Consider the following 14812-nt stretch of genomic DNA (forward strand, 5'->3'; position numbering starts at 1 on the left):
GTCCTCTCTCTCTCTCTCTCTCGTATGAAAAAGTTGTTTCTACAACTGAACAAAAATTACCGGACAAACACAAATCCAGAACCAAATTCGACCTAAGCCAACTCTTATTGGCAGTAGAAAGGAGAAAGAGAGAAGAATAAAAATAAAATAAAAAACAAAACTGAAAAGAAACAAAAGTAAACTAACTGATTGTATGGGTAACTTGTCTACATAACGAGTAAATAATTTTAGCGGCTTCCTGCGGAATAGAGTCCGGCTTGCCTTTGATCAAGCACTAACTAAACTCATCTGAAGATCAAAGAGAAAATGAAGACGTCCGGCCACATGATGCTAAAGATAGCACATTAATCCAAGGGAACATTTCCTTCAAGTTTCTAGGCAACAATTATAAAGGAAGAGAGAATCCCCTGAGGTATGTAGAATCTACACCAGACTCTCGCACCAGTGCAACTCTACCAGTTCTTGCCACCTTCAAATGGGTCATTAACCAAGTAAGCAACACATTCTAAAATATGATATATATAAATATATATATATAGCAGCTGTCATCAGTCAAAACAACAAAAGTTCCTGCTAAAGCTGTGGCATTGTCATCTAAAGATAAATAGGTGGGCACCTTTAACTAATTGAAAGTGCTATTTGCATACTCGTGACACTTTAATAACACTGTATTGATGTTTTATATTGTATTGATGCTATACAAATAGAATACATTGTGTCAAAATAGCATTTCCGCTCATCAAGTTACCTATAATAATGTGATAGGCGCCCATAATATTTCCCTACCAAAGACCTAAGAAATAAGGGCAGAATAGAGATATTGAAATGGAGAAGGCAAGTGGTGCATGTGCAGCCAACAAATTCAGTTAAGGGGTAGAATGGGAAGAGCAAAGAGGGGGAGGCATGGGAGGGCAATAGATTCCTTTAAATAGAGAAGCAAATAGAGTAGAAGGCAGGGAATTTTCTGGAGAGTATAGAGGGAGAGCGTGGACCTCTCGAAAGTCCACTTTCTTTTCATTTTTTTTCTCAATTTCCAGCTTGTAGTCCTTCAATTATCAGTGTCCTAACATAATGCTAGGGCTAGATAATCCGAGTACCAAGATCACCCAGGACATACGTCACCATTAGATGTGAATATGATCGGCATAAGCAGGCCAAAAATAGAAACATTGAAGTGTGAGATTGGCACACAAAAGGTCATTCATGGTTCTTACTAGACTTGCTGGTAAAATCTCTAAGCAAGCAAACCACACACTAGGATCGAGGTTAATGGCTATTGGAAAAAGTAAATCAGCAAAGGATGTAAAGAAGTTAAGAACCTAACCTAACCTCATCATATTATTGAAGTTACGGTAATCTCTCCTTTTTTTTTTTCCGCTTATACCAATACGCATTGGATATGCTTGGATATGTGTCGGACATACCAAATGATTTATTTATTCTTTTTATTTTTTGTAGTATTTTTATTTTTGGACTTGTTGGCTCCACCTAGTAGGGTTAAGGCTTGATATGCTCTTGTAATATTTCATTTTTATTAAATGTGACACATGGAAAATGCAAGTTATATTGGCTGTCCAAATAACAAACCCCACAATAATATTTACATGACATTTCTAAACTCAATACAAGTAAAAAGATGACAAAATGTGTGGGTGTGTCCTAAGATCTGGATGCAATTTGGGAAAAGAAATATTAGGGCACAAACCTCACAAATGCCATAGGGCTCCAATAATTTCTGCAAAGCAAGCACCTTGTTGAAATCCCCTGTGAGCTGAAACAATTAAAATAACAAAAATTGTTATCAAAATAGAAAAATTCAGAAACATAAGAAAGGAAGAAAGAGGACATGCTGAAAAAGTTTTGCAAAGAAAGAAGCTAAGACAGGCATAATAGTATGAATGGCCCTCAAACTAGCTCTAAACATACTCCACACTTTCTACTTCTACCAATTAAAAAATGCAGTAGATTAATTAGTTTTATTGGAAAATTTCAGTTTTTATGAAATTTTGATTTACATACGGATTTATCATATGATGATTGAATGAAAACAATAGGTGAAGTTAGATCACACTCATAATCATATTCCTAATTTTCACAACAGAACTGGAGTCTGGACACCAACTTTTAATGTCAATTCGCATTTATGGACAATTACTTCAATTTCATAATTGGTAAAGTTGTTTAGTGTGTAAAATGTATGGTGGTTCATTATATAAAAAATGTGGAAATAGTTTTACATCAAAAGACTTGAGTTGCGGTGTTAGCTAAACAAAATGTCCACATTCAAGGCTCAAAATTCACTTATCATTATTATTGTTATTTTAGCTGTCAGATCTGGGTCGAACCAGTTGGACTGACCTGTCCAGCTAGTTCTGATAATGATTACCTAACTTACCATGAGAAAGACAGAAAGGAGAGAAGGAAGAACAAGATATGATCATAAGAACAATCAAAGTTTGTGCTTCCATAACTGGTGAATTCAACATCCTAGGGACTTCGATAGACCTTTCAGCTTTTAATTTTTGTTCACTTGTTTGCGTTCAATTTTTGTTTTCAATTGAAAAGATAAAAACTTTAACATGTTATTTGATATCTTCTGCTTATTTTTAGTTTACTCTTTGATTTTTTTCATACATTTTCCTTTTCCCTCCCCTACCCTCCTTCTAACCAGTAACCTTAGACACCAAACCCCCAATGAACCCAATGATCCTTGGCAACTAAGGTTGCTCGAGGAGACCATGAAAATGAAATACAAAATGTGAGAGCAGCTCTTCTTGTTTTCATTTTTCTCAAAAATTTCAATTTTTTTTAAAACATAAACAGGCAATCAAACAATATTTTCTGTTTTTATTTTCAAAATAATGAAAACAAAAACAGAAAACTAAAAACGAAAAGGGTACTAAAAGGGCCCTTAGATCTAAGTCTTCAATTTAAACTTGAGAAAGTGAACTACCGAAATAAATATTAAGAAACTAAAGAGGGAATGGCACATGGTTACTTGGTTACTTCAGCTTCAACAGATCATTCAAAGTTTACTGAAGTTTCACCTCTAAAGTTATTGTATGGTCAGACACATCAACAGCTTTTCCCCTGAAAATACTGGCAATATCAAGAACATCCCTCCTAGCAGCAGCATTTGCAGCAACCTTAATTAACACCAACTCACGCTCTGCAAATGGCAAGTGGGTGATATCCCGAACCTGAAAACACCATCAACTTTCTGTCAAGTTACACATTCATAAACATAAAGCATCATAAGCACAAAAGAAATTACTCAAAAGAGCAAAATCCAATTGCATGCCAATCTATATTTTTGTACAGGTCCATGGAACTATGGGTCGTGGTGATGCCCACTTATTAGATAATAACAAATTGTGGAACTCCTAGAAGCAAAGCAAAAGAGGGCCTCCCTAGTCCATGAGGCTCCCCGCTTCGTAAGAGTTGAGCAAGGGTAATTTTTGTATGCAGCCATATGCTTGCTTTGCAAAGAGATTTTTTCCACATGCTAGATGCAAAATAGTATGTATATGTGGGGGGGGGATTCTATTATTTTCCTTTGTGAAAAACATATTTGTTGCATGCAAATGAAAAGGATTGTAAACTGAAAAGGGGCTAAAACCACAATTGAAATTATTCAACCATTCAACAGACAGTAGTAGCATCAAATCCATCAAGCACTAAAATACCAAGTACTAGTTCTGTAAATGAAGCATCCCTCACCTCATGAACATCCACTAATTTGTAAAACTGCTGGACCAACTTTGAAATAGATTCATCTGTTCCAGGGACAACAGTCATAATACGTGAAAGCCCCTCCTCTTCAGCAGGACCTACAGCTAAGCTCTGAGCCAATAAGTGCAAGACAGCAATTATATTAGAAAGTGACAGAATTCAGCAAGAAATTTTAAAAGAACACACCATCAACCAAATAGACCTGAATGTTATAACCTCTCCGAGATATAACCCCAGTAATCATGTTGAGAACTCCAGGAGAATTATTGATAAGCATGGATAAAGTGTGTGACTGAAGGCCACTTGACTGAAACATTCAAACGAATAAATCAGAATGGCACTTTCTGAGACATCCAAACTTAAGAACATAATGATTCCATCGACAATCTAAACCAATGAAAGTAGTGGAAGTAAATATTGAAGCCACTAACTGGAAACTAATTTAATGTTCAAGTATGTATTAACCAAGTTAGGATTCAAAATTTGATGATAACCACCCCAAATTCTTCTACAATTAAAACTAACAGAGGGTTATGAGAATTCTCAGAGACCAATCACATGAGCACCACTAAAAAGAATTGGTACAGAGAATATAAACAACCAAAAGAAGATGTCACTTAAAACGGTCATTCTCAAATCAAATGCCATAAAGATTTTTGTTTCTCTGTGTTGAAGAATTGAATAGACTTTCAGTAAGGTTTAACTATTAAGCGACAAAATTGGAAAGAAACATAACAGTAAGATGATTGGGATTAGCAAATAGATTCTTGACAAAATTGAAAAGAAGCATAACAGGATAAACATCGCCCTGCATTTAAATCACAAGAAAAAGCCACAAGAGCATGAATGAGTTATTCACAACTTAGAAAGTTAGAATAAGGGATGACAAACAAATTTATCCAGCTGCAGCAATGTTGCCCTATTAATCTTCAAACCAAACATAAATAAAGAGGGTTGATATCAAAATGAGAGACGATTATTATCTTTGAGTTGACAAATCAATTACATTATTAACAACTACTAGAGAATTCCTGTGACTCTATAATAAGTATTAAGAGTAAAAATAAAAATATAAAAGATGAGTTATATCTCTCTATAACAGCTTAAGCTTTCAAACTAGTTGATAGTCAATAATTTCACAAGAAAATGATATTGGTACATCATTGTGTACACCTTGCACTACACAATGATGTACCAATGTCTAAAATGCCCTCACCCAAAGCAGTGAGGCACAATAAGGCGAGGGGTATGTATGTCATTTATGTGCCTTGTGTAGTCCAAGGTGTACATAAATAATGTACAAATAGTATGACCCAATTTCACATGAAATTTGCGAGATTTATCTTTATGTCATGGCTTATGTCATTAGGATTAACTTATGTCATGACCCATTTAGTATTAGTATATATAGGTGTACAATCTATTGTTTGAGTGATGAATTTATTTCCTCCAACTAGGGTTTCACTCTCAAGTTCTCTGATCCAACATGATATTAAGGCCAAACCCTAGTTGCAGTCACGACCTCCTCGTTGCCTCAACGCCGCCTCCGCCACACCTGCCACTCGCCCAGATCCGGCGCTAGCGTCTCTTCCACCACAGCTGCCTCTGCCGTCAGATCTACTAATCGATGCCATCACCGCCAGACTTCTCTCGCTGCTGCATCACACAGATCTTGCAGCCTCTTCGCAGCCGGATCTCGCGCATCACCCAAATCTCGCCGTCACCACTGTGGTTGAGGCTCAGATCTACTCGCGTCGTTGTTGCTACTGGTGGAGTCGCCCGGACCACTCTTTTGGCCTATCTCATTTCTGACGTCGCTTCTGTTGCTATTTTCAGCTTCCTTCTTTTTCCATCATTGATTTGTCTTTTCAGATTTGAACTGTCGCAACCGTTTCCACCGTCAATCTGCCTTCATTGGCCGCCATCGCCTGCAGTTGTCGACTAGTCTCTCGCAGCCGTCTGCCAGTCCCCCTCGCTATCTAGCTTTTGCCAAATCTGCCTCTTTGTCTCCTTGTCTCACCGAATCTACCTCTGCATCATTTCTTAGATCCAGCCGTCAATCTTCAAATTCGGCCATCATTTGTCAGATTCAGTCAGATCTAGCTCTTGGACCTTAGATTCGGCCATCATTTGTCAGATCCGGCCGTTATTCCGTCAGATTCGGCCGTCAACGACTAGTCTCTCGCAGTCGTCTGCCAGTCCCCCTCGCTATCTAGCTTTTGCCAAATTTGTCTCCTTGTCTCGCCGAATCTGCCTCTGCATCATTTCTTAGATCCAGCCGTCAATCTTCAAATTCGGCCATCATTTATCAGATTCAGTCAGATCTAGCTCTTGGACCTTAGATTCAGCCATCATTTGTCAGATCCGGCCGTCATTCCGTCAGATTCGGCCGTCAATCCCTTAGATCTGGTCAGATCTGGCTGTCAAACCTCAGATCCGACCATCATTTCTTAGATCTGACCATCATTTCCCAGATCCGACCGTCAATCCTTCAGATCCGGCCATCATTTCTTAAATCCGACCATCAATCCGCCATCTCCAGCCGTCAATCCCTCAGATCCGACCATCTTTTTCTTGGACGACCCAGATCTTGCTCCAACGATGGTATCTTAGATTTGGTTTCAGATCTCGTCATCTGCTCGCGATCCCTTCGCTGTCGATCTGTCCCTCTGACGCCACTATCGGCCCGTTATTTCCGTCGCCAGGCCGCCTCGTCTCTTTCAGCATCATCTCCTTAGTCGATTGACGACCTATCTTCAGCATTAGAGCATCGCCATCGTTGGCACGACCTCAGATCTCGCACCTGTTTCTCCTTCCAGTGTGACTCTCAGATCTCTTGGCCTCTTCTCTAGATGTTGTGTATCGCATAGATCTCGCGTCGTCGCTACATCATCGATCTGCCATCATCGCCGTTGTCATCACCTCCTTCCTCGCGGTCGTCTTCTACAGCAACGCCCCCACTTGCCCTCAGATAAACTGCATTTGTAACAAGTTTGGAAAATATGATATATATATGTTCCAACTTGAGGGAGAGTGTGAGATTTATCTTTATGTCATGACCCATATAGTATTAGTATATATAGGTATACAATCTATTGTTTGAGTGAGGAATTTATTTCCTCTAACTAGGGTTTCTCTCTCAAGTTCTCTGATTCAACAATATTGAAGTCGGCTAAGGTTCTCAGTTCACACCTTAACAAGAACCTGATATTTAAATAATTCACATGTTTGCGCTAGTTATATAGGGTTCTCGCTTGAATTAATATTTTACTACCTATTATTTTGGTTAAACTCAAAAGTATCCATCTGCAATTAATAGCACAAAACCCTATTCCCTATCCAAAAAGATAGCAAGATAACAAAGAGAATTGATTGAGAGATTTTTCACCTACAACATGATAGTCAATTTTCATCAACTGGATTAAGAAGTGCATCTGACATCAGCAAAAGATATTCCCTTAAATATTTTCCCCCCACATGGTAACTTATCAATAAGAGGAACCATGCATGAAGAGAAGAAAAATAGCATCCACGATCTACTAGTTGGAGCAGCAAAGTACTTACACTAGAGGAAGTACTGCAGTTGCCATTAAGAGGCCTGGTAAGATTTCCTAAAAGAGCATCAGAAGGAATTGTCTCTTTAAGATCTGGATAAGAAGTGGCAGAAAACCTCCAAAAAGGAGCAGTCTCTCCCATTTTTTCGCGCTTCAAAGCAATCTGTAGGAGCTCATATGTCAAGATCTCAGCATATACTGACTGGACAACAAAACCAAGCCATGATTTATTGCAATGGAATACCAAGAATCCATTATATGAATGGCCATCATCATGGACTTTCCTAGCTGTTTGTGAATTAATAGAAGAACAAGTAAAACGGGAACCCAAAAAAAAAGTATATGTCATTTTATCCAGACCTCCTTGTCTAGCCTTACCTGGTTCTCCTTCTTAGTATCGGAATATTACTTTTGAAATGTAATCAATATGGGTACATGATATAAATGTATAGAGGAACAGGTAAAAAAGAGAGAGGGGGGGGGGGGGAAGAAAGAAAAAGAAAGTACATATGATTTTATCCCGACCACCTTGTCTAGCCTTACCTGATTCTTCTCCTTAGTACAGAATAAATACTCTTTTATTGTTGAAATGGATCATAATGCGTACATACATGATAATTTAAAATACATAAGTGATGATACCAACCTTTCCAGTCCTTGCAAGTTCCTTAATTCCAAACTTTCTTAGATTTTTCAGAACAGCAGCCATCTTCCCGGGGTCCCCCGTCACCTGAGTCAAACAAGTGAAACACAAGAATGAACTTACCTTTACTCGATCAGCAGTCTTCAGAACTATTGAGTATCAAATTAAATTAAATAATTTTATAGATATATGAATAAGTAAGTATCTCCAAGATAAAAATACTTTGTCCCTTATTCAAATATTTTAGTTGACCTATGATACTTTCCCCAACAATTAATAGTCTAGTCTCACTATCTTCTTCTTTGTTTTTGTTTTCCTTTTTTTCCTGTCAAGCTCTCCCTCTTTGCCTATACTTTATAGCCATTATTCTAGTTGGTGTAGTAGTTCATAACTATAACTCAAGCCTTTTATTTCCCTGATAGAGAATTAAAAAAATAAATTTTATATAAAAATAAAACTCAAAATAATAATTAGAAAAGGTTCAGGGACAATGCATCATATATTTTTTCAATCTCTTTCTGCTAGTTCACTTAAAGAAATAAACAAAGCTGAAGAACATGTGCACAATAATATCTGGCATTTACGAACAGTTTCTGCAATACCAAATTGATTATATAGAAAGGCAAACAAGTAGCAGGAAACATATTATGATTAACTGGTGTGGCAATTTCCAGGACAGTCACCAAATTGGTAGTCATTTCTTGTGTTTCATTTTCAGTTGTTACAAAGTCAGCACTGAATTTTATGCTTTTTGATAAGAAAGATAATTTCAGAATGCTTGGCTTACCATGTATGAAGAGAGTGAACCTGAACAATAGTTTGGAAATAATTAAGATGAGCATTGATTAACTATTAGTCCACTTCACACGATGTGTGGGATTTCATTGATTCTCCAATGATTGGTCCACTTTCAGTCATTGTGTCACTAACATCTGTACATGTGTGCACAATATTTACAAACAGAAACTGAAGCCAGGTAAAGGAATCAAACTATCACCTCAACAGTCAATGAATGCTCTGAACTATCCACAACTTTTCCTCTAAAAATGTCGACTAACCACATGATCTGAAGAATGAAACAGAACAATCAGCAGAGATTAAATTGCAACTGAAGAAGAATCCATCTATTACCCTTATAGAGAGAAACTACGTAAACAAGAAGCTCTTAATTTAATTGAACATGCTTAAGACACTTTCTTTCTACTGCAGAATATAATAACATTTACATAGAATAAGCAAGTGTCTATTCGGCTCCAGTCTTTTGGATTCAAGACAATGTTCCTCTTAAGACAAAGCTTCATAACTGCCTTAAAGCTTTTTGAAAATATTGGTTGTCCCTTAGGCCACTGTTCATGCAGTTTCTTGTATTGCAAGCATGTTGATAGCCACATAATCTTTTTCTGGAAAGGGTAGGATGAAAGGACATCAAGTATTTTACATTCCAAAAATTTTTCCATTTACCAAGCAGTGAAAATCAATGGAATAGACCATAACTGAGAAGGCTAAAAATGTTATTTTGGTGGGAAGCAACAATATCTAACAACAATTAAAGGAAGAGGACAAGAAAGAAGGAACTAAGCCCACCTACTTGATCAAAGGAGAAAGGAGCTTAGATCAAATTTGATGATACTTGTCAAAAACACTTTTACTTAGCTAAACAGACCAAAGTTTGATAATCCAAGTTAATCACTTAAATGAACCTAAAAAATTCCATAAAACATAAATTAATTAACTCTGACACAAACCATTACAGCATTAAAATAAGGATTATGGTTTCCCTATCAAAGCTTTCATCCAGCAGATTGACTATAATTTTTAGTTCGCGATTACCTGAATTTTTCCTCCACTGCAAGAAAATTTTTAAGTAAAAATAAGTACTATGTAATAACCTCTGCTTTTGTTCTTGGATCAGCGTTGACCTTTATGAGCAGTAGCTCACGCTCTACTAGTGGTTCTATTGAAAGGTCTTCAACCTGATAAATCAGACCAAAAAAAAGTTCTTGTTACCAGAAACGTTTTCATGGAATTGTAATGGAAAAATTTTATGAATATCAGTTACCAGAAAAGTTTTCCCCACCAAATTATAGATGTACATGGCAGTATAAGAGAGGAAAAAATAACTTTGCATCCATTACTTATTTGCTCAATTAAATGTGATTTATCTTATCACTCTTATCCATCATGCTGTTCAAACTATCCTGCTCCAGACTCGCAAGAAATTTCATAGATGTCACCACCAGATTGCTATATCCATAATTAACCCATCCTGGTATTAAGTCGGTGCTATCAACAATGAAGAGAATATATTATTTGGCATAAGAAAATAGGGGCTATAAAGGATAAAATACAATTTATCACTATGCATAAGAAAACACATGAATATTGTGCATGCAAGCACCTGAATGAAGATGACACAAACATTGTGTGCTAAGAAATTAACTTACTTTTCAAGTCAAAAGCACAAACAGCAAGCTTAAAGTCTAAGCATCCTTACCACCATTCTTGGGCATTAAAATTATCTTTATAAAAGAAAAATTTGTGATGTTAAAAGAGGAAAGGGTAACCTTCAAGACATTGACAAGCTTGTTGAGCTGTTCTACGACTTGTTGCAAAACCTTTTCAGTTCCAGACACAACCATAGTAAAGAGTGCCTTGTCTTTGTTCAAACCAACAGCAAGAGACTCAATGTTGTAACCCCTTCTGGCAAAAACCCCTGCAATTCTATTTATTATCCCACTTTCATCCCCAACAAATACTGAAATTGTGCGGCGCTTAACCCTGAAACAAAATAATGCAACATTAGAATCGAATTAGAAGACACTAAGAAAATACAAACCGTGAGAAAACTGAAGACTTGTTTTGAACATTTTTGACAAATTATAAATTTAGATGACCTGCAGTCCAACAGTTCTACTAAAGCTCTTCAAGAAATGTAGGCACTTGAAGTTGGATAAATCTAGGGTTAACAACTTTTTTTTACCATGTTTATGCTAACACATAACCGTAAGCAAGGGATAATTCAAGGCACCACCCTTCATAAGTAAGGGAACCTGCCCACCAACATTATATACATTCTCCAGCATGTTGGAAGAAAATGAGTTTATTGGTAACAGGGGGAAAACTCTTGGTGAACGAAACAGGGGAGGACCGTCAAAGACAATGCCCATATAGCACCAACTTCAATAATACTATCCAATAAATGACAGTGTTACAAACTTAGCAACTATATATTGCATTTAGATGGATATGCAGCAATAAAACTTGCTAAAGATAATTTTTTAATATTCAACACTAAATAACAACTATATAAGAACTTACAAAGATGACACTTAGTCTCCACTTACTCCAGTTACTTCTACACTAGTTATGACTTCTAGATAATTAAATAAACACAAGTTACTAGACACAACTTACTAAGCAAGACCCATATAAACAATTTATAAGACACGACTTAGTAAGAAAGACTCTAATTGCCAACTAAGTTAAATGACTCCAATGTAACATTTAATGAGGCTTCTAGAATAAAGAAAAACTCTCCATGCCCCTGCATTAGTAAGATTCCCTGGAAGAGGATTTGTATTTTCGCTTGGTAGAAATGAATATGAGGTTCCATTGATGTCCCAACTCAAATCTAATTTAGGTTTCACAAATTTGGGATGTGAACCAAAAAGGCCCCTTTTTCCGAGGCACCCATCCCATCCCCTTAACCTACAATAATGGTTTTTCTTTTTTTTTTTAAAAAAAAACATACCATTTTAAAAATTCCTAAAATACTACACAAAATAATTCCCAAACTATGCTCTTGGTTTCACATCACCATACCATGCCGGAAAAGTTCCAGCGCAGGTAGTTTTCTGCCCAAAAATAACCAGTGGTTAAACTAGTAGTTATTTGATCAAAACGCTGATTGAACGAGTGATTTTAAATTTTTAATAGCTGCTAGTTCAACCAGCAATATTCTCAGAGAGCACCCCTCCCATCCCCTTACCCGAAATTACCGTAATTATACTTCTATCTTTCTCTTCCTTCTTCCATAAATCATAAATTCCTGATTCCAGACATATTCCAAATCAGTTCTTAGGTTCTGTAGAGCTCTCCTGGTGACAGGGATATAGGGGGTAGTTGTTGGCCTTGATCCCTTCTTAATGAAATCATCCTTGTCCGAATGAATAAATAAATGTCTTACAATTTAATCATACGGTGTGTGTATATGGACTATGAAAGGCGGCCAAGTAACTGTAAGAGAGTATTTTTTTTTGTCTTTTTGTTTTTCACGGAAATAAATCCAGCTTAAATGATTCTGAGCAGAATGAATGAATCAGGAAGTGACACAGGTCACATAGGGAACGAATAAATTAAGCTGGATTAAGGAAAAGTCATACCATTCCCAGGAGAAAGGAAGGAGGGTAGAGCCAGACACAAAGAGTAAATAAATAAATCAAAAGAAAATACATTGAACTAATTAGATAGATAGATGGATAGATAGATACACAAACAGACAGAGAGGAAGAAAGTACATTGAGAGAGTGGCCGGAGGAGCAGCTGCCGGTTCAGTGGATTGGGAGGACAATGTAGCAGCTGGAGCCGGCGGCTTCGAAGAAGCTGAGGCCAGAGAGAACACCGGCAGACTAGTTAGAGGCTTTGTCTTCCGATTTCCCCTCTTTACCACTACCACAGCTCCGCCACCTCCTAGTTCCACGCCCCAGCCTCCGATCCCGCCGCCTCCTCTGCTTGCTGCGGTTACATTCTTCCTCGCCGGCGCCGGCGCCGCCACTGTATAGGCCGACACAGCCGCCGCCATCTCCGCAGCTTTCAATGCTTCTCTCACCTCACAACTATTTTATTACTGAAACAGTCATAGAAAACACAAAGGAAGAATCACAGAAACAGAGAGAGAGAGAGAGAGAGAGAGAGAGAGCGAGTGAATGAAGCAGTGCCAGACGCCAGTACAGTGGCTGTGACGGGGCCGGGTAGCACCAAAAAAAGAAATTCCCTCTCCGGTGACAGTAACACCGCCGAACCGCCGACGTACTCGCCTCCCTTGTACCTTTTGTTGCTGTCGATTTAAGACACCTAGCCACGTGTCGCGATTCCTACCCATTTAACCATATGTTCCGGTGACAGCCGGTGAGGATAGAGCCGTGCACTCTTCTTCCAAAAGCCTCCTGGTCTCGTCTTTTTTGGTTTTATTTGTTTTCTTGTTCCAAAATCCTCCTTATTGTTTTACTTTTTATTTTTACTCTCTCGCGATGGCGAGTAGTAATTACCTTAACAAATGAGACTTTCAAATTACACTAATCCTAACTATTAAAAATAAATCACAAAAATCAACAAAATATAGTTAATGCTATAAAAATAAAAGGTGTAATTGAAATTTATTATTTATTTATCTAAATTTTATTTTTATAAATTATTTTATATAATAAAACAAGATGACGCGCATGAGGGAGAGCTAAGCCCCAACCCCCATGTGAAAATGTGAATTGCAACGCGTCCAACAACAAGTCTTTACAATTGTCTTTAAATAATTTTACTCTTAAATAGTCATCTGGTTTCTAAAGAGATATATATACATATGTAAATATGGGTTCTGATTTTAAGGGGTTTGCATAATAATTCAATTCAAATTCAAATGTAAACAGTTTGTAAACCTTCAAATCAAATTAGGTTATGTTAGGATATAAATTGAACCAAATTAAGGGGGTGCAAAATTTTGATTTAATAAAAATAATTAAACCGAATTGATTGAAATTATTGATTCGATAAAGTTTTTGTGAAAATTCATTTTTTTTATTTTTTATTTAGGTTTTTCGATTTCGATTAGAAATAACCAAACTTACCGAAATTATAAAATGTTGTCGTTTTTGTCCCAATATAAAAAAAAATATAACAAATGAACTGTAGAATCGAATTGATGTTTTGGTCATTCTGCATTCCCCTTTCCTTTCGTCTTTGATCGATCCCATCATTCATTTCGACGCCAATAGTGGCTAGCCTTGTTCTCATTGACCATTGTTACCAGTATACTTCTATCTTTCCCCTCCGACTAGTTCCTTCCACTGCATGCCATTGACTCCATCGCATAATTCACACCAGTGTACTTGCTTGTCAATGCCACCTTGGCAGTCGCCTCAAACGCTACCTTTGTTTCCTTCAGTGATTTACGACATATAGGTTTTAACTCATTCGGTAAGGTTTATGACGATTTTCTTATGGTTGAGTATTCTATATTAAAACTTATATTTATCAAAATTCGATCATTTGATCCTTTTAATTTCCAGATATGTGGATTGTTAAGTTGAGGCTAATTTAATGGTTAATTTTGATTGTCAAAATATACCGTGGATAGTGGTCGACAACATTTTTTCCATAAATGAGTTTTGACAATAAAATTAATTTTAGATCTACAAAAAAATTATTGTTGGATTAAATTTATTTTTGGATATATGAACCATCGCAATTGAAAAAATTCGATGACCTGTTTTGATCATTGAAATCATTAGCTAGCTAAGTGGCTGAAAGCAATAGTAAGACAAAAAATTAATTCGATTTGTTTAGTTATTTTTGAGTTTCGATCAATTTGGTTTTTTCAAATTTTGTTAAGCCTTTTTGGTTTTCGATTAGTTTGATTTTTTGTTTTATTTGATCGATTTGGTTTAGTTTATATAGTAATTCGATTATTAAATTTTAGTTAGTTTAATAATTGAATCGATCATTTACACACCTATTAATTAAACCAAACTAAGAAATAGCGTTGACTTGGCAATACACGTGACTGCCACCTCAAAACGAAAATTAGGAAATATACAGGACTACCAAATTGCACACTACTAATTATCATAATATTTTACATATTAACTGTTGATTTGGCAAATTAATTAAA

The 14812-nt window shown here is 36.6% G+C and overlaps 1 protein-coding gene across 3 annotated transcripts; it reads right to left on the minus strand.

Annotated features, from left to right (window-relative positions):
* Positions 1-78: 78 nt before the first annotated feature.
* LOC127801517 (acetolactate synthase small subunit 1, chloroplastic-like) lies at positions 79-13048 on the minus strand. 3 transcript variants are annotated; one of them, XM_052336744.1, is made up of 12 exons: positions 12880-13048; positions 12447-12775; positions 10494-10707; positions 9819-9902; positions 8927-8995; positions 7933-8016; positions 7297-7449; positions 3935-4039; positions 3721-3843; positions 3048-3200; positions 1706-1771; positions 79-469 (listed from the first exon to the last, which is right to left on the minus strand). In XM_052336744.1, the coding sequence occupies exons 2-12, from the start codon at positions 12728-12730 to the stop codon at positions 386-388; spliced, it is 1419 nt and encodes a 472-aa protein (XP_052192704.1). In that variant the 5' UTR covers positions 12731-12775; positions 12880-13048; the 3' UTR covers positions 79-385. The 3 variants fall into 3 exon arrangements, with proteins under 3 accessions (XP_052192704.1, XP_052192694.1, XP_052192710.1); XM_052336734.1 differs by lacking the exon at positions 12880-13048 and having other exon boundaries at positions 12447-12859; XM_052336750.1 differs by lacking the exons at positions 3935-4039; positions 12880-13048 and having other exon boundaries at positions 12447-12860.
* Between the last annotated feature and the right edge of the window lie 1764 nt (positions 13049-14812).

The sequence above is a fragment of the Diospyros lotus genome, chromosome 1 (genome assembly GCF_014633365.1).
Source record: "Diospyros lotus cultivar Yz01 chromosome 1, ASM1463336v1, whole genome shotgun sequence".
NCBI classification, from domain to species: Eukaryota; Viridiplantae; Streptophyta; class Magnoliopsida; order Ericales; family Ebenaceae; genus Diospyros; species Diospyros lotus.